Here is a 19,875-nt window from a genome sequence, read left to right on the forward strand (position 1 = left end):
AATCCAGGAGGAGAGGCAGTCAACATGTCAAATGCAGCAAGATAGGTGAAGGATCAGGAGTGAAAAAGAGACCACCAGATTTGGCAGTTATAAAATCATTGGCAACTTTGGAAAGAGCAATTTTGGCTGAGTGATGAAATAGGAAGCCAGGTTGCAAGTTTTTGAAGAGTGAGGGAAGAGAAAATGGAGGCAGCAAGTCCAGACAGCTCTTTTGAATACTCTGGATGAGAAAGGCAGGAGAGGTATAGGACAATAGCACAACAAGATGGTAGGCTCTAGTAAAGGTATTTTAAGGACATGGTTCTAGGCACTGAGGAAGGAACCAGCTGATGGGGAGGGGAAAAATAACTAAGAAGGGGATGACAAAGAATGCAATCTGCTAAAGACAGAAAGGGATGCGATCAATTACTTATGCAGTTTGACAAGGAGGGCCACATCTTCATTAAAAACTGGTGGAATGGAGGAGAAAGTAGAAGATGATATCACAGTGATAGGTAGAAAATACATGAAAATTATTTAAGGAAGATTTTTTATTAATAAATTAAAATAAAAAATATTTTCTTAAAGCTCAATTGGTCTCAAATTTCAATGAAGCATAGCATCCTATATCTACATTTTCATTTAGATATTTACTATAGATTTATTGATCATAAACCTTCTAGATCTTGGGTCCAAAAAGTCTGCTAAAGGTTAACCCTCAAATTGACTTTGATTTAAGTTACCACAAAATTTGTTGCATCAAATATCCAAATAACAGCCTTCTAAAGCAGTCTCAAATTGCTCCTTGCAGTTTACCACCATAGACTAGATTTGTGTTCTCTCTTCTATCTTCTCCACTGTCAGTGAATGCTATTATTCCTTCTCTAACCCCTTATTCCTCCAAATTAAGGACTTTTTTTCAAGGCTTTACAGGTACCACAGGCAGAGTAATCCTTTTCTTCCAATTACAGTTCAGAGGAGTAATCCCTAGCTGCGAGTGCCTGTCCCAAGAAATTTTACTGGTAAGTAGCACAAACTATATTTCTAAAGCATACTCTATGGTTTAGTGGAGATAGCAAACAGTAGTCAGGAAGATTGGGGGGTGGGGGGGTTTCCAATTCCTACCTCTAGCTAGTTCTGGCTGGGTGACTGGCAAGCCACTTAACCTTTCAGGGCCCCAGGAAACTCATTAAGACAAGTTTCAAAGTAGTTGCTGATATGAATAAATAAGAGTTTTCTCACTAGGGAATTCCCAACATACATGAAATCCCAGGTACTGATTCAAAAAGAGGCATAGACTGCTCAGAAACATCTCATTTTCTTTTCAAGGAAAGCACCAAACCCATCAATTACAAAAGACATATAAATGTGTATGTCATCATCTCTGGCATGTCTAAGAAAAGTAAGGTACACAGCCTCACTTCTGAAATGAATTCAAATTCATACTCAAATCTACACAGTGTAAAAATAGTATAAGAATTAATGACTTTACATCCTGTACATTCCAGGTTTGACTTTTTAAGTAAGTCATCTAATAAGCATTAAGTACCTACCATCTGCCAGTCACCATGCAAAGTGCTGGAGAGATATCAAAGCAAGCAAAAGACAGGCCCTGCCCTCAAGAAGCTCACAATCTAATGACTTCTGTATCTGCTAGCCTGTAGATTCTCAAAACAAAATTCTAACCTAAGTCTTATTAAATGACTTCTCAAATTTAACAGTAAACATCACCATGACCAATTCAACTTGCTTAATTGCTAATCACATCAAAATTAATTTTAATGAATAAAATGTAATTTTTCGGTCACTCTAAATCTCTTTTGAAATACTAATGAGTGCTTAACTTAAAAAAAAAGAAAAAAAAAAAGGAAAGCTTCTCTGACATAAGATGTGATTTTCCTATAGCCACAAAGAAGTTTCCCTATTTCCTACATTAAGCAGGAAAAAGGCCCCAAAGTATTTAAGTGCTTATTCCTGCAAAGAGAAACTAGGGATTAAGACCCCAAAAGTTACTTAATTTCCCAAACCGACATTACAAAGTAACAACAAACTACACTTAGCTACTGTGCTTTGTCAACTGCTTTCCTTCCAATTAGCCTATCAATTTATTTAAGTACTGACTCCATTTTATAGATGAGAAAAATTGAGTTCAGAGAAGTTAAGCAACTTACTATCGTTCAAATCAACAAACATTTTGTAACGCATTTATAAATAGACAATGTTAGGCATTGACAATATTAAACTACAACATGACCCACTCCCCACCTTGGAGAAGTTCACACTAGGGGAAAAGGGAAAGGAAAGGAGTTATGATGAGTACATAAATAAGTATAATACAAAGAAAGTTGTGATGGTGATTTGAAAATAAAAAATTTAAATACAGTGATTAAGAGGAAAATGTAACCAAAGGAAAGGCTAAGTGGAGGGACCCAGAGGCTTACATGGACAAGATGGTAACTGAGCCCAAAAATTAGATGATAGTTCAATTTGGCTGGAAGAGAATACATAAAGGAGAATAATGTGAAACTGGAAATGGGACATCTCAGTATGGAAGGACTTAAATTCAACCCTGAGCAGTTTGTAGTTTATTGTCTAAGCAACAAGGAACCATTAAAGAATTGAGCAGTGAGTGACATTATCAGAACTCTATGCTAGGTGTATTTCAGCAATTGTGATGATTTGAACAGGGGTGAGTCTAGAGTAGTATCCCAATAGGGAAGATACAGGTCATAAAGACCTGAACTACAGTGGAAGAAGAGAACAAAGGCATAAAATTTTCTGGAGACAGAATCAACAGAATTTGGCAACTGACCAGATGGATACAAGGGATAGAGGGTTAAAGTCAAAATTAATGCCCAAGTTTCAAGCCAGGAAAAATGGAAGAAATGTTAAGAGATCATAGATGTAGAGCAGGAAGGATATCAAGTCCAACTCTCTCACTTCACAGATAAGAAAACTGCTCAGAGAGGATAAATAACTTGATTGTGGTTCACAGAAATGCCTTCAACAGAAATAGGAAAGTTGTTGGTTTGGTTTACATTTGAGGTTTGTATGGTTTTTTTGGGGGGATGGGGGTAGAAAACTGAGATTAGGCATGTTTGAGGGACCAACAGATAAAGATTTCTAAGAACTGGAAATACAGAGCTGAAGTTTAAAGGACAGAAAAAAGATGGATTTCTAAGTCATCTCTTCAGGTAATTGAATCCATGGAAATAGATAAGATTACCAAAGGAAAAAGTATAGAGAATATGGAACAAAGTCTTGTTCACATTCCTAATCTTGCCATCATTCACAACTATTTGAGTTTCACGTTCATAAAATCAAAAATCCCTTAATTTGATTGCAACCTTTTATCTTTCCAATTTCCCTATATAGTATGACTCCTATGTTCTTTATCCTCACCATCAGTGCTTCATTCACCATTTCCTCTACCCCTTGATTCTTTCCCCGGTCATCACTCCTATACTGGCTACACTGTTCTCCTTTTCCAACCTGAAACCTTTAGTAAATCAATCAGTTCGGGGGCAGCTAGGTGGCACAGTGGATAGAACACTGGACCTAGAGTCAGGAAGACCTGAGTTCAAATCCGGCCTCAGACACATAACACTTACTAGCTACATGACTCAGTCAATCTCTTAATCCCAATTGCCCCACCAAAAAAAAAAAAAAAAAAACAGTTCGACTTTAAATCATCCTCTACAATTTGATCCCTTGCCCCCTTGTCCTTCTGTTACCACTGTGTACCCCTGTTGTTCCTCTGCATTTTTCTTTGAGGCTTTGCTTGCAGATATTTTCAAGTCATTACCTTCTTCTGAGTTTATGTCTTGAGCTTCCCTGTCAACATGGGAGCTTTTTACGGTCAGGCTCTATTTTTGTTGTTTGCTCATTCTTCCAGTCTATTTCTTGACTGAGGACTTTATGTTAGGGTTGGGCTCCGTGCACCTGTGGAGGGATGGCTGGCCATTCATGACTGTATGGCCAGTCTTTTATGCCTTTCTTCTACTTTCACAGCTTGGTCTGGGGGTCTGCAAGTTCTGGTGCTTCTTATGACATATAATCCAAGGAGAGGTCTAGTCACCGACTTTCTGCGCTGTGCTCTGGTCCTTACACTTAGAGGGTCCCTGTTCTCTCTTGACTGTTCCTCTCTGCCCAGAAACTGGCACCCAGAACTAGGTAATTGGCAACTGTGCTGCCAAACTATACCCAATGCTGCACTAGAACTAGAAGCCCTAGGATCTTTTTCTGACCAGATATGAAGTTTTCTTACCATCCCTGGGTACTGCTCCCCATTGCTGCTGCCTCCCCACTGCCCAAAATTGATGTCAACTTCCACCACACGACACTCTCAGCCAGTCCCAATCTCAGCGTCCTCAGACCTCTCTTTTTGTCTTGCCAAGTTCTCCTGGGCTGGAAAACTGACTCACTGTGACTTTTTGTTGGCTTTCCCGCTCAGAATTTGGTATGGTGTTTTTCATGGTTGTTTTGTACAAGCTTGGGGAGAAGAATTTGGCACTTGTCACCTTTCACCCTGCCATCTTGACCTCACCTCCCACCACTCTGTTCCTATTCATATGCTGCCTAACAGAGCTGAAGGAAAACACCTCAACTGTGCCCTCCTTGTCTTTGGAAGTAAGTGAAAGAATAATCACTAAAACTGAGATTTCTACCTTAAATTCTTATCAGATAGGGGATCCCATAATTGTAAAAAAGGTATGCAGATCTTCACATCACATGCAAAGATATCACTTGGACTAAGAACCAAAAGTTTCAATCTAGCCCCAGTTCTTCTATACGCCATAACATGGTACAAATCACAATCTCTACGGGCCTCTCATGTGAAATAAAGTTACCACAACCTGCCTGCCCATGAGCAGGTAGAAAAGGTCAAGTGTACTCTAGTGGAAACTCTAAAGTGTGAGGCCTTAACATTTAGCAGCTGTGCAGCCAGCTTCAGACAAATCATTTAACCTCTCTGGGCCTCAGTTTCCTCATTCTTTTAAAATTTTCTTTGAAAGGGAAAAATACAATCCTGGTAGTAGAGGTTCAGATGAGATGATAAATATTAAATGGCAACATAATCATAAACCATTATAAAAATATTATCAACAAATGAATATCTGTAATATGTGGATGATATCATGACCACAATATCTGTGTAAGCTTTAGTGTTTAGTTGGCATTTACATGCATTATATAATTTTTTCATTATAAAATATAACCCTGTGGTAAAAGTAAAGGTCATATTTTTACTAATAGCAAACTGAGGTTTAGAGAGGTTTCTTGAGTGCTCGTTGGAAACCTAAATGATATTCCTAAATTTCAGGTCTGACCATGTCACATCCTGCTCTCACTCAAGAGGCTGCCTTGAGGATCAAATATCAATTCCTCCCTTTGGCAGTTAAAGCCCTTCACCATCTGGCTTCAACATGCCTTTCTAGTTTCACTCAATCCATCCATACAAATTAGCTCTCTTGCTGGTCCTCACACACTACATTCCATCTCCAGTCTCCATTCCTTTACAGACACTGTTCTTCCTGCTTTCCCCCCATGGCTGGAATCAATCTATAGTTCTAAGCTTAGTCCAAAAAACCACCTTTACACAAGTGAGGCCTACCCAGCCCCCACCAGTCTCTAAAGCTTTCCTTCCAAGTTACTTCAGCTTTGTTTTTTGTTTAGTAACATATGTAGATATTGTCTTAGAACAGTTTGGCTTTTGTTTTTGTAACTCCACACCTAGCATAGTACAAGACACATTGTAGGCACTTTAAAAAAATGCTTGTTACTTGAAAAAATACCTTGTGTTTCCCTCCCTTAACTTCTATTTTCCCAGTTCCTTTCTCTAAAAAAGAGTTTAAATGGATAGGTTTTCACTCTCCACTCACTGAAATCTAAGTTTTGCATGCTTAATGTTCTCTTGACACTGTACATACCTATTTTCCCAAGCTACAGGGATTTGGAAAGAAAGGTTGGTTTTGATGCTTTGACAAAGTTCTCACCATCAATGAAAAGTCAAAGAAGTCAAAGCCTTGGTCCATCAGTCAACAAGTTATTTATGGATACACAGAAAGGCAAAATACATTCCCTATCCTCAAGAAACATACAATCTAATGGAGAAAACAAATTTAAATAAATAGTTACATACAAAATATATACAGTGTAGATGAAAGAAATCTGAAAGAAGAAAGGTTCCCCCCAGAAAGTGCATATAAGTCTTGATCCAAGTCATGAAGGAAACTAAGTAAACTAAGAGGTGGAGGTGAGTTAGAGAATCAAATTCAAGAAATTGCAAATAGGTCAATACAACTGGATCCTAAGAGAATGTGAAGAGGCACAAAGGTATAAAGGCGCCAGGTTACGAAAAGCTTCAAATGCCAATCAAAGGACATTATACCTTATCTTTAATCCTGCAGTAATAGGAATCCACTAAAGCTCACTAAGCAAAGAGGTGACATGATCAGACCTACATTTTAGAACAATCACCTTGGCAGCTAAGTGGAAAGTGGACAGTTTCTCAAAACAGTCAGCAGTCATTAAAACCATCATTTTCTGAAATATTCAAAAGAATGAATAAAAGCCCTAATTATTAAATGACATAAAGTCACAGAAAACTAATCTACCAATAACCAAAATGGAGATATCATAGCTGGTAACTGTAAAAGCTAGGACTTGAACCCAGGTTCTTTGATTTCACATCCAAGACTTTTTCCAAGCAAGTCACATAAATGTATTTTACCTAACCCTGGAGATCAAAACGCACAAGGTGGTTTAAAAACAGTGATTTTTTGTTTTACTAAGGAAGAGACAAATACTTCAATACTGGAGTTGGTTTTAATTTAAAATATTCATTTTTTTTTACCCAATTTTACTCAAAGACATTTACATTTTAAATGTTCCTAATACATCAGAAATTTGAGATAAAATACTATGGGATTCTGGAATATCAGAAAAGGAATCAGAAATAATAAAATAGAACAAGACAAGAAACTTCCAAATTGCATAATCCTGAGTTTCCTAGCCAACCCACCCTCCAGAACACTTCCTAAAGCTATTAAGAAATAACTAGGAGGAGCAGCTAGGTGGTGAAGCGGATAGAGCACCAGCCCCAAAGTCAGGAGGACCAAGTTCAAATCCGGCCTCAGACCAAACAACTGACACTTGCTGTGAGACCTTGGGCAAGTCACTTAACCCCGATTGCCTCACCAAAAAAAAAAAAAAAAAAAAAAATGAAGTAGGGGGGAACTAGGTGGCATGGTGGATACAGCACTGGCTCTGGAGTCAGGGAGACCTGAGTTCAAATCCAGCCCTAGACACTTACTAGCTAGCTGTGTGACCCTGGGCAAGTCACTTAACCCCCACTGCCTCCAAAATAAAACACACACACACACATACAATGAACTAGAGTTAGCCTTAAAGATCATTTAAGAACCACACCCTCTCCCCACAACACAGCATAAATTTCCAAAGTCAAATAAACTTCACCCAAGCCAGCCAACAATATTATTATCTCACTACTTAATCTCCAAGTTTTAAAGGCAACACAGTTAATAAGCTATAACGGTCAACAAAATTAATCAAGCTAATATAGAACTGATAGTGCAAAATGAATCCTTTATTATATGGTTTGGGCACTACATTTCCACTATAAAACCTTCTCAGATACTTATCACAAAGACTAAAGAAAATCTATTCACAAACAGTCAAAAATGAGTGATCACTTAAAAATTTAAGTGACAACTAATATAATACTAATCATCACATTTGTTAGGGGGCAGAAAGGAAAAACAAAACTTCCTGATTATTTTGGTAAATTAGTTATTTATTTCTTTAGTCCCTCAATATGTCAATGGAGGTTAATTAACACTATACTGTGAACAGGTAATAGGGGAAATTACTCCTGATAATATGGATGCATTCAAGATGTATTCTTAAAATACCAAGGATAAGGTCAGGAACACAATTTGTCTTCTTGACTTGTGCGTCATTAACTTAAGGGAAAAAAAAGAAAAAGCTAAGCCAATAACTGCAGAATGATGAATCTAGTAGTCAACAAAACACTATAACCTACAACAATCAGATTCAAAACTTTTTAAGATTATATCCTTTTAAAGGCCTCTTTACTCACTGATTTGCTGGAATCGAAGAAGATTTATATGGATACAGAAAATAATGAGAGCCAATATCAACTGTCTTCTAAAAATTCATAAAAGGTAACCCAATCTTTGCTAATTTGTTTTCTTCCTATAAGACCTCACAGGGAACAACACTAGTAATAGGTTTGACTACATGTTTCTTTTCTTCAATAAGAAAAAAAAAAAGCAAGCAAAAAGAAGTTACATTTTCTGCCATGTCACCTGTATGCATCCTGGATAAAAAGAGGAGATTTGAAAAGCGGGCAAGTGAAAACTTCCCCTACAATGACATTATATCCAATTTTTCTGGCACATACATGGATTCAAATTTTTCAGCTAATTTTGCATGTTTATTCCATATATCCAAGAATGCAATAATCATTTTTAAGCAGTCTGTGAAAAACTGAGAAATTATTTAACTGAATTCTATCAAATAGGCAATATACTATAGCTAAAGCAAGAAGCTCAGAAATCTAGTCCTCGCTACAGGAAACTTTATGACCTTTCCCTTTTGGTGTCTTCGTACTATAAGATTTCAATATTCATGTTCATGTAGCCTCAAATACCCTAACCTAAAAGTTCCTCCATCTGCTCACATCCTATAGCCTATCCTAACTCTCTACCTTTTGCCTCATTTCTTCTTTCAAAAGTGGAGTAAAATGAAGTTTCAAACAGAAACACATCATTTTAGAATTCAGCAAAACACTATCACAACCTTTCCAGAAATAGCGTATTTCACAAATAAGTACACATATATATATAAACTCCCTAAAGCTACTTATGTGTTCTAAATTAAGGTCAAGATAATGGAATCTAGGCATTGCAAAAAAAGTACAAAACAATTTATTCACACTGAATCCTATCATTTCTTAAAGTGTCAAGTTTAGTTAATACTCACAGTGGCACATGGCGTTGCTCTGTATCTGCCTTGGCCAGTTCTTCCTCCTCGATGTCAGACTCCCCTCCTGAGCTACTGTCAGTGACATCTGAATCAAAGGCCTGTTCACTGGACTTCAGGTTAGCTGTGCTACTAGCTGTAAATTTCTCCAATTCTTCTGAGATAGAATCACTTTTCAGAAAACTACTAAGTCCTTCTGAAGTAGCAGTCTCACTGGCAGCTTTCCGAAGGGCAGCTTCAGCCTTCCGGGTCAGCATTAACTGGCTACGGTGCCTCAAGGATTCCAAGCTTGGCAGTTTGCTTAGAGTTTTCTCCAAGAACCCACCTAGCTGGTGCTGTATATGCCTCTCTACCTGTTTGGCCTGCACCACCTGTAAGCGCTTCTGCAGCCTCCGGGCACGACTCTCAATGTCTGCCTGCCGCCGCAATAATGCTGTTGTCCTCATATCAGAATCTAGACAACTAAAAAGGCTACAAGGCAGGGGAGATTTCTGCCCCTGTGTCTTGCTACCCCCCAAATTGGAGTTGGAATCTGTGTCAGGTGATAACCTACACTCTCCACTGCCCCCCTGAAGTGCCAGCTGTTCCGTGGAATTTACGGAAGATTTGTTTGCAGTGCCATTATTGCTAAACATGTGCTCAACATCAAGGTTTCTATGTGGAAGAGTTGTATTGGTCAAACCCACCTTCAAATCCCCAGATTCAGAACCTCGAACTTCAACACCCTGGAGAGCAGACAAAGAGAGAGCACATTTTCCCCCATTGAGAGAACTGGAATTATCGTGGTCAGGATTTGCACTTTTAGTCAATTTCTTGGCCAACCCATTTACAGGTGCTTGTGGCAGAGTTGGCTGGCCACTTGAACTCATGGTTTTTATATTCTCTAAGGAAAACTCCAGAACTGGCTGTCTCCCCAACAGCTCAGCTCGGAGTTCAAAAGACTGAGATAAGAGAGGATGAGATTTAAGGACTGTTTGCTTGCTGAAGACTCCTTGCAACTTCAAAGATTCTTTTGAAGGAACAGATGCTACATCTGAGCAGAGATAAGATGCCACCAATGGCTGTAGCTTTCCCAAATCTTCCTTGGTAGGGTTGTTTCGGAAGTCTAAACTGGAATCTTCTGCTGCAATGGCTTTCCTTTTGGTTCCGTTGGCAGCAATAAGGATATTGGTGTTGCCGTTGTTCTCGGCACTGCCAGGAGACAAGGTGGAGGATGGGGGAGCCAGTTTGAACCGGATATGGTGAGCTTCAGCTGCTGCATCAGTGAGAGCGGGCGCCATCGCAGCCATTCAGCACAGAGAGACAGGGAGTCCAGCCTCTCCTGTTGTTGAGGCCAGCTCCACGGCCCCTTACTATGTAGCCAGATGATAGTCTAAGAGAAAAAATGAAGAACAGTTAGTAAATGCATAAAAGGAAAAAATAATACGTGAAACAGTTTCATAATAGAACAGATTGAAGAGGCCTTGAAATGATCTAATTTAATCTGGTTTATTCCTCTGCTCCTGCTTAAGGGTAAAAATAGAATATTCCAGACATAGGTAATTTTACTTGATTTGATTACAATCCCTTTTTTAAAAATTACCCTCCTCTAACTGCCTCCTCTTCCTTTGTGTGTATGGGTTAAGGCACAGAATATCACACACACTGTTAAAGTGATGGCCAAATTCAGCTTTACGACTTCAATGTAGGGCAGCCAGGTGGCACGGTGGATAGAGCTCCAGCTTGAAGTCAGGAGGACCTGAATTCAAATCCGGCCTCAGACACTTGATACTAGCTGTGTGACCCTGAGCAAGTCACTTAACCCCAATGGCCTCACCAAAAAAAAATAGTAATAATAATAATGACTTCAATGTGGTGCTTCCAACACTGAACCTTTTTTTCTACTAGCCACCCATCTACCAGATACTGGTCAGCAAAATCTGTATTAAAAAGTCACTCTTTCCTACCTCCCAGTTATATTCATTCTCTCTCTCTCTCTCTCTCACTCACACACACACACACACACACACACACACACACACACACAGACCCCTACTGCTTAGAGAATCAGCCTATTCCCAAAAAATAGCCAGGGGCCAAATGTTAAGTATAAATGTAATGTGTTAGGACATACATTAGAATTTTTAAATGAAAGGCTCTACTTATAAAATAAATCCACAGAAAAATTACTCTTAGTCTACTACTGTTGAGTGTCCTAAAACTAACAAATTTTTCCATAAATATCAAAACAATCATACTTTATCATCTATCACATCAACAGAAACCCTACAACAGAGCTGATAAAATTACTTTATTTAATTTTGTTAAGATTTACAATAACATTAATGTTAAGAGATGTCAACTGCTATGAATTACAGTGATATACAACTAGCATTCAAATAAGACAAGATTACAATCTATCTATTTGGGGTAGAATCAACTGTTAAGAGCAGACAGGGGTAAGGGATTCTCACTCAAAAGATTATCACTAACTGAAGCAAACACAATCATTTATTAAATTTTAAAGATAATAAAAATTCATGAACAGGGAACAAACTGAAGATGTATCCATTTAATAAGATAAGGAGGGCTTTCAGTATTTCCAATGGAACACAACGCCCCCAAAAACCTGTTATTGAAAACGGACTTCATTTAAAGATAGTGTGTTCACACAAATGTTCTGTTTTTACATATAAAAACATCAGAATCGACTTATTTCAAAAACTCTCCAAACTGTTAGAATTATTCAAGGTACAAAAATGAAATTCCAAATTGGGGAATACATGTTTAAGTATGTGACGACCTACCTCTAACTCTTACCATACATATTCTTTTCACTGAACTTCACAATTTAAATAACTTTTTTTTTTTTTAGCTGAGAAGGCTGGACAAAAAAATGAAATCATCAATTCCACCCCCAGAATTTGAAGTCAAAGTCACAGAACCACAGAATCATGGCTTTAAAGCTAAAAATAGCCATCTCATAAGTGGGATGCAAATGACAATCCACTGAAGTATAAGGAACAAAATATTTTAATTTATATACAAATTGACACTGGCACTCTCACTGGGCCTATGTCTCACCTAAAGGGACCCTGAGAGAAGTATCACAACTCATACAGACTGTTGATGGTTGTGCCTTCACTTTTCAGTTCACTTTCAAAATATTGTAACCAACTGCAGTTTCTAAGTGCCTAATTAAATGGATCTATGCATATTATTTAGTTTTAACTACATTCACAAAGTGCCTTAAAATAGATCCTGTAAAGAAACTATGGATTAAACACTAATAACGTAAGAGCTTAACACCAATAATAAAAATAACAATATTGTCTAAAGTAGTTTATCATTTCAGTTCCATACCCAATTACTAAAATATTACAGAACTAGAAAAACTAAAATTCAGCTGGAGGAAAAAGTCAAAAATCTCATGGAAAACAATGAAATAAAGTAGGCAGGAAGGGAGTGTGGTCATAGCCAATCTCAAACTACACTACAAAGGGGTGATAATCCAAAAATTTAGTACTGGTTAAAAAACAGAAAAGTTGAATGGAATAGATTAAGTATACCAACCTCAGAAGTAATCAATAATAGTAGCATAGTGTTTGATAAACCCACGGACTCCCAATTTGACAAAAACTACTGGGAGTCATTGGACAAAAGGAGTCATTTGACAAAAACTACTGGGAAAACAGAAAAGCAGTCTGACACAAATTAGGTTTACACCAGTATCTCATACCATAGACGATAGTAAGTTCCAAATGAATATATGGTCTGGATGGTGGATATAGAGTGCCAGGCTTGGTGTCAGAAAATCTAAAGTTCTAATCTGGCCTCAGACACTTACTAGCTGTGTGACACTGGTAAAGTCAACTAACCTCTTTCTTCCTCAGTTTCCTCAACTGTAAAATGAGGATAATAATAGCACTTACTTCCCAGGGTTGTTGTGAAGACCAAAATCTCTGAGTTCTAAGCTGGCTTCAGACATATAACAAGCAAATGACTTAACCTCTGTTTACCTCAGTTTCCTCAACTATAAAATAGAAATAATAATGGCATCTACTTCCAAAATCTGTAAGATCAAAAGCGATAACAGTATTATAAAGTGCTTAGCACAGTGCCTGGTACACCATAAACTCTATGTAAATGTCAGCTATTATTAGTACTATTACTACATAAAATGTTACACCACAAACAAATTAAGAAATATCTTTTATAGACAGGGAAGAGTTTTCAACCAAACAAGGGATAGAAAGGATCTCAGGAGATAACAGACAATTAGGATTACATAAAACTAAAACATTTTTGCACAAGCAAAATCAATGCACTTGAGAATTTTAAAAGAAACCATTAACTGGGTAATAACCCAGAGCAGAAAACGCTGATAAAGGTTTGATATCCAAGAAATATAAGGAAGTGGTACAAAATTTTAAGAACAAGAATTACTCTACAACAGATAAACAGTTAAAGGATACACACAGTTCTCAAAAAAAAAAAATTTAATCAATGTCCATATGAAAAAAATGCTACAAATCATATAAAAGAAATAAAAATTAAAACATCAGATTTGACCAAGGTAACAAAAAAAGAAAACTGCAATTGTTAGAGGGTCTATGGCAAGACAGACATATTAATGTTGGTAGAGCTATGAATTTAGCCCATACATCCTGGAAAGCAGCTAGAATTAAAACAACAAAAAAGCTGGTAAACTGTACACATATTTTTACCCACAAATGCCACAATGATGTATCTACCCCCTAAAAAAAAGCAAAGAGAAAAAGGACTGAAATGCACAAAAATATACACAGTAGTACTTTTTATTGTAGCCAAGAACTAGAAGCAAAATGGATGCCCATCAACTGGGCAACAGGCAAACAATTAGGATATAAGTCTATAATTTTATTTTGCAGTAAGAAATTGTGAAAATGATGGATTTTGAGAAACCTGGTAAGACTAGTAGGAACTAATGCAGACTGAAGTTAGCAGAATCAGAAAACAACTTCTACGACTACTACAAAGATTTAACAACTTTTATCAAATTCAATGACTAATCAATTCTAGAAGACTAATTATGAATAATGTTCTCCACCTCTTAAAAAAGAGGTGACAGACTGACTACAAGTACAGAATGAGACATGGTGTTGTCTCATTCTCATGTTGTTTGACAATATTTGTCATGAGAGAGGGAAGCGTTGAAGAGGAAAGTTAAAGGGGAAGAGTGAGGATAGCTGGTATGTATACAAAATAGAAAAAGTATCAATGAATTCTTTTTTAAAAAAAATACACAGAAGAGAGCAAAAGCAACTTCAGATGGAGATATTAGGGGCAGCTAGGTGGCACAGTGTAGAGTAAGGAAGTCCTTAGTTCAAATTCAGCCTCAGATATTTACTACCCCTGTGACACTGAAGAAGTCACTCTACCTCTGGTTTGCCTCAGTTTCCTAAATTGTGAAATGAGGATGACAATAATAGCACCTACCTCCCAGCAACGCTGTTGAGAGGATAAGATAAAGATGATAACTGTAAAGTGCTTAGCACAGTGCCTGGCACACAGTAAGCACTATGTAAATGTTAGCTGTTACTGTCTTGACAAAAGGGGGCAATGTTGGAATTAACAAGTTAAATTAAAGATACCACAAAAACAAGCTGACCATAGTGAACATTAGCAGTTTACATGCAGTCTTCTTTTCTGTTCTTCATAAAGGAAATGGTCTTTATTGTGATGTTTGTCAAGGTCATAATAGAAAAGGAAATTCTGTTTAAAAGAATTTAAACAAAACTAGAAAACTGCAGCACTTTTACCTCTATTATGAGCATTTCACCACTCACATTAGAAGGCAGAAAACAATGGCAATCAGATTTGACAAGAATTTGGCCAAAAAAACGTGAAACTGAGAAGATTATTTGAAATGTGGACTTCTATCACTATTATTATTACCTTGAGATATTAACTAATAAAACAATCATGATTAACAAAATCTTAAAATTAAGCTTCTGTTGCTAAAAACTATACATGTCACTTATAAATTCTCAGACCTGCATACTTAAACTTAGAAACTGAATTTTGTAACCTATTTTTAAAAACAAAGGAGTTTCATTGAGTTTTGAACCAATCTGTCAAAAAGATTAAAATGAAACACCTAAATTATTTTGTTAAGAAATAATAGACATCAGGAAAAATGGAAGTGTATTAGACAAATTTCAACCAAAGACTTTACATAATTGGTGGATGGAATCCAAAATTAAGTATCATCATGATTTAGTAAGTGTAACTAATGATGTATTTCTTCCATTTCAATCTATGTAGCTTTGTGAATCATTCTTTTCAAGCTATGACAGCCATAAAAAAAAGTAACAGAAAAAATTCACCTTAAAAATCACACTTTTACCAGCCTCAGACCAAACACTTGACACTTACTAGCTGTGTAACCCTGGGCAAGTCACTTAACCCTAATTGCCTAAAATTTAAAAAAAAAAATCACACTTTTGTATCACTATTAAGTATTAAACCAAGAATTTCAAAAATAACAAAGCATATCCATTGTTATTGAAAAAAGATTTTTTGTAACAATAAAACTTAACACTTCTAAAATTGTTTTATCTTTATCCTATTTTTCTTAATTTGTATTTTGGGTATATTTTTATTTGTATATAATATATATCACAGTGAGGCACAAACATATAACATGTATGTGCACATATCTGTATATGAGAAGTACATATGTAAAATTTTTTTTTACTGGTAAAGATCAGAAATCAAGTAAGTTTGGAAATCACTGCCTGAGAGGATTGTCTAGTTCAGGGGTTTTAACATGGAGTCAATGATCTTGTTTATTTTGAAAAATGCACTTCGATACAACTGGTTTCTTTTGTAATATTGCATTTTTTATTTTAAGCATTTAAAATATTCTAAGGAATTCATAGGCTTCATTAGATTGTCACAAGTTTATAACACAAAAAAGATTAAGAAAGTCAATCTAGTCTAACTCCCTGATTTTGGAGATAAGGAAGGTCCAGAGAAGTAAAATGTTTAAAGGTTGATACTGGTAGTAAATACTAGAACCAGAATTCTTTCTACTCCCAGGGCTCCTTAAACTTTTTCCACTAAAAGCACCTGCACGGCCTGAGGGCATGCACAGTACCAAAGTGCATATGCTCTGTGTTCAGAACCAAGGCTGCAGTGAAGTTGCTCCACGCAACATAGCAAGCGCTGCCAGAATCACCTTGGATTCATTACCCATTTGATTTTTAATTAATTTCTGGTCATCTCCTTTTCAGAAACCATTTACTGTTGCCAAATTTTTGGGGACCCTATGGGACTGCAACCCACAGTTTAAGCAGTGCTGCTCTATACCGACTAATGCCTCCTTAGTCTAATTTTTCCAAATACTTTGGACCAATAAAAAAATATTAACATGCTTTGACTTCGCTAATTAAGTATATGCCCTGAATTTGCTTGTATTAAGATAAGTTGGAACACTGCAGAAAAACATTTTGTTAAAAAGAATTCAGAACATTATATCATTGAATGAACTAAGCAAAAAATTTCACAGAAAAGTCAAACTTACCCACAATTTTAAAGAATTGCCCATATTTTCTTATGCTGGACCACTTTTTTTTTTTTTTTTTTTTGGCTAGGCAATGGGGTAAGTGACTTGCCCAGGGTCACACAGCTAGTAGTGTCAAGTGTCTGAGGCCAGATTTAAACTCAGGTCCTCCTGACTCCAAGGCCAGAACTCTATCCACTGTGCCACCTAGCTGCTCCCATGGACCACTTTTAATAATAATAATTTAACAAAAATTTGTTAATATACTCATTTTACTGTTAACAAAGTGTTTTCACATGGATTTTATTATTTGATCCTCACAGCAACCCAATGAAGGATAAATAGTTCTAGCACGATTTTCAGTATTTTATAGACCAGGAATCAACAAAACAAGGGTCTGCTATATGACAGGCTCTGGGGGCTAAGATCTGGGGATACAAAAATAAATGAAATAGCACCCCTTTTATTTTTTTTGAATACTGAAAGGTGTTCTTTTTTTAAAATCATACTTACCTTCAAGGAGCTTACATTCGAAAAGTAGAAATAAACACAGGAAAGTAGAAAACTAGCAGCTGAAAGGGATCTGGAAAGGTCTCAGGTAGGTTTCACTTGGGTTGAATTTTAAAGGAAGCTAGGGATTCCTAAGAGATAAAATCAAGGACGGAGTAGATTCTGGGCACAGAAACTAAACACGTTATATACAAAAAACAAATTAAAGGGACAAAAAAAAAAAAAGACTAATTTGGCTTGATAATATATGAAAGGCACTAATGCACAATAGGTTTGGATAGAATGAAGTCAGATTGTGAAGAAAGTCAAAATGAGTACTTTATATTTTACCCTCGAGGAATAGAGAGTCACTGGAATTTATTAACCAGGAGACAGACATGGTTGATACCAGTTTTAGAAATATTATATAGGCAGCTGTGTGAAAAATGTATGAATAAAGGAGAGACACAAAACAGCCAGACCAATAAGGTGAGAAGTATTAAGTGCCTGAACTAGGGTGGTGGCTAGAAGTAGAGATGAAATGGACAGAAGAGATGTTGGAAAAGTTGAAAAAAAAACAAAAAACAAAAACCAACAACACCTGGCTACTGAGTAGCTATGCTGAATGGTGGAGGTAAAGGGAAGATGGTCAAGTGATAGGAAGTAGTTCAGTGGACTACTCCACCAACTTCTCCAAGCAGATCTACAAAATGCACAAGAACAAACCCTGATAACAAAATCCAGATAAAGTCACAGTGAGTCATTTGTCCAGCTCAGCTCAAGACAGGAGTTTGGTAGACATTAGGGACAAGTCAGGGCATGAGCACTCTGAGGGAGAAGCTGAGTACCAGGGCAAAAGAAGGTCTTAGACCCTTACCGGGGTACTGCCATAGGAACAGATAGTTTTGTTATCCACAGATCCAGATCCAGACAGGGCAGAGTGAGAAGGTGACTTGGGCTGTCTACAGAGAAAGGAGGAAGTTCAGATGCTACCAGTAGTAGCAACAGTGTGGCTCAAACCTCAGGCACAAAGTAGGTTCTCACTTCCAGTATCTAGCCCAGCCTGCGGAGAAATAATCAGTGCAGGAATATCAAACCAAAGGGGAACCTACAATCCTGCCTTTGTGAATCAACAGAGCCTTTCCAGTAGGCAGACAAGTGGAAACCAGCAGCCAGGCCAAGAACTTGCAGAGTCCAACCAATGGAAGCCACAAACAAGACTTTGCCCTAGACCAGGCCTGTACAACTTGTGCCAAAGGATTTCAGGCAGCCTGCAAAAAATGTAGAGGAAAACATTCACAAGAAATATCAAAACAAAGTTAAAAGACTGAAGAAAAAAAAAAAAGTGGAAAGTTTAAGTTATCTCGTAGCAAAAACAAATGACCTGGAAAATAAAGAGGAAAAAAAATATAAATAATTGCACTACTTGAGCCATATGACCAAAAAAGAGGCCGAGACATTCAAAAAGTCTTGAAACTGCCTAGATCTTTTAGAACCAGAAAGTAAAATGAATATTGAAAAATCCAGAGCCAAGATGGTGGAGGGAAAGCAGTGACTTGCTGGAGCTCTCTCCCCAAACCCCTCCAAATACCTATAAAAATGGCTCTAAACAAATTCTAAAGCAGCAGAACCCACAAAAAGACAGAATGAAACAAATTTCAAGCCAAAGACAGCCTGGATGGTTAATTGAAAAGGCATATCGCATTGGGCAGGGAGAGGAGTGCCCTGGAGCAGGCCTCAGAGGACTGAATCACAGGCAGCTGTGGCAGTTTCCAGACTTCTCAACCCACGAACGCCAAAGACAACTTGGAAGGTCAGTGGGAAAAGTCTATGACTGCTGTGAGAGAAGGAGCTAGGTCCCAGCTGCCCCCGGGGGGCCACAGCTGTTTTCTGAGCTTCCAGGCCACAGACTGAGGGGGAATCAAGTGGCTGATCAGAGGGGGATTGCAAGAATCTCTTTGCCACTGCTGAGGCAGGAATCTCTTGCTTGGATCTGGGTCACAGTTCTGAAGGGCGGTCCTGGGGCGAGGAGGAATGCTAGTGTGGTGAAGCTTCTTGTGGTGGTGGAGAGAAAACACCTCGCCCCTTATCATACCACCTTGGAAGAACTGAAAACTTTCAGGTCCCTAGAAGTATCTCTGAAAACAGCTGTACAAACCCTCGAAACTTGGGACAGTACATTCTCCACATTGGAAGCAGACTTTTACCTTAACAAAGAGTTTAATACTCAAGTAATTGGCTGGGATCATGAGTAAGCAGCGCAAAAAGAGCCAGACTATATTATATTACTTTGGTGACAAAGAAGATCAAAATATACAACCAGAAAAAGACAACGAAGCCAAAGCTCCTACATCCAAAACCTCCAAGAAGAATATGAATCAGTCCCAGGCCTTGAAGAGCTCAAAAGGGATTTTGAGAAGTAGAGGAAAAACTGAGAGTCTTGAAAGAAAATCATGAAAAACAAGTCAACAGCTTGCTAAAGGAGACCCAAAAAAATACCGAAGAAAATAACACCTTAAAAAATAGCCTAACCCAAATGGCAAAAGAGGTCCAAAAAGTCTATGATGAGAAGAATGCCTTCAAAAGCAAAACTGGCCAAATGGAAAAGGAAGTCCAAAAGCTTACTGAAGAAAATACTTCCTTAAAAATTAGAATAGAGCAATTGGAAGCTAGTGACTTTATCAGAAATCAAGACACTGTAAAGCAGATCAGAATGAAAAATTAGAAAACAATGTGAAATATCTCACTGGAAAAACAACTGACCTGGAAAATCAATCCAGGAGAGAGAATTTAAAAATTATTGGACTATCTGAAAGCCATGATCAAAAAAAAGAGCTTAGACATCATCTTTCAAG

At 37.4% G+C, this 19,875-nt stretch overlaps 1 protein-coding gene across 4 annotated transcripts in view; it reads right to left on the minus strand.

Moving 5' to 3' along the window:
* KANSL1 (KAT8 regulatory NSL complex subunit 1) overlaps window positions 1–19,875 on the minus strand; it is a 206,868-nt gene that overhangs the window by 132,006 nt on the left and 54,987 nt on the right. For all 4 annotated transcript variants that reach the window (XM_027872742.1, XM_027872743.1, XM_027872741.1 and 1 more), the window contains exon 3: window positions 9,007–10,378. In XM_027872742.1, the coding sequence (XP_027728543.1) occupies window positions 9,007–10,295 (1,289 nt within the window). In that variant the 5' untranslated portion in view covers window positions 10,296–10,378. The remainder of the gene's footprint in view (window positions 1–9,006; window positions 10,379–19,875) is intronic.

Source organism: Vombatus ursinus, unplaced genomic scaffold (genome assembly GCF_900497805.2).
Source record: "Vombatus ursinus unplaced genomic scaffold, bare-nosed wombat genome assembly UNPS02014801.1, whole genome shotgun sequence".
NCBI lineage: Eukaryota > Metazoa > Chordata > Mammalia > Diprotodontia > Vombatidae > Vombatus > Vombatus ursinus.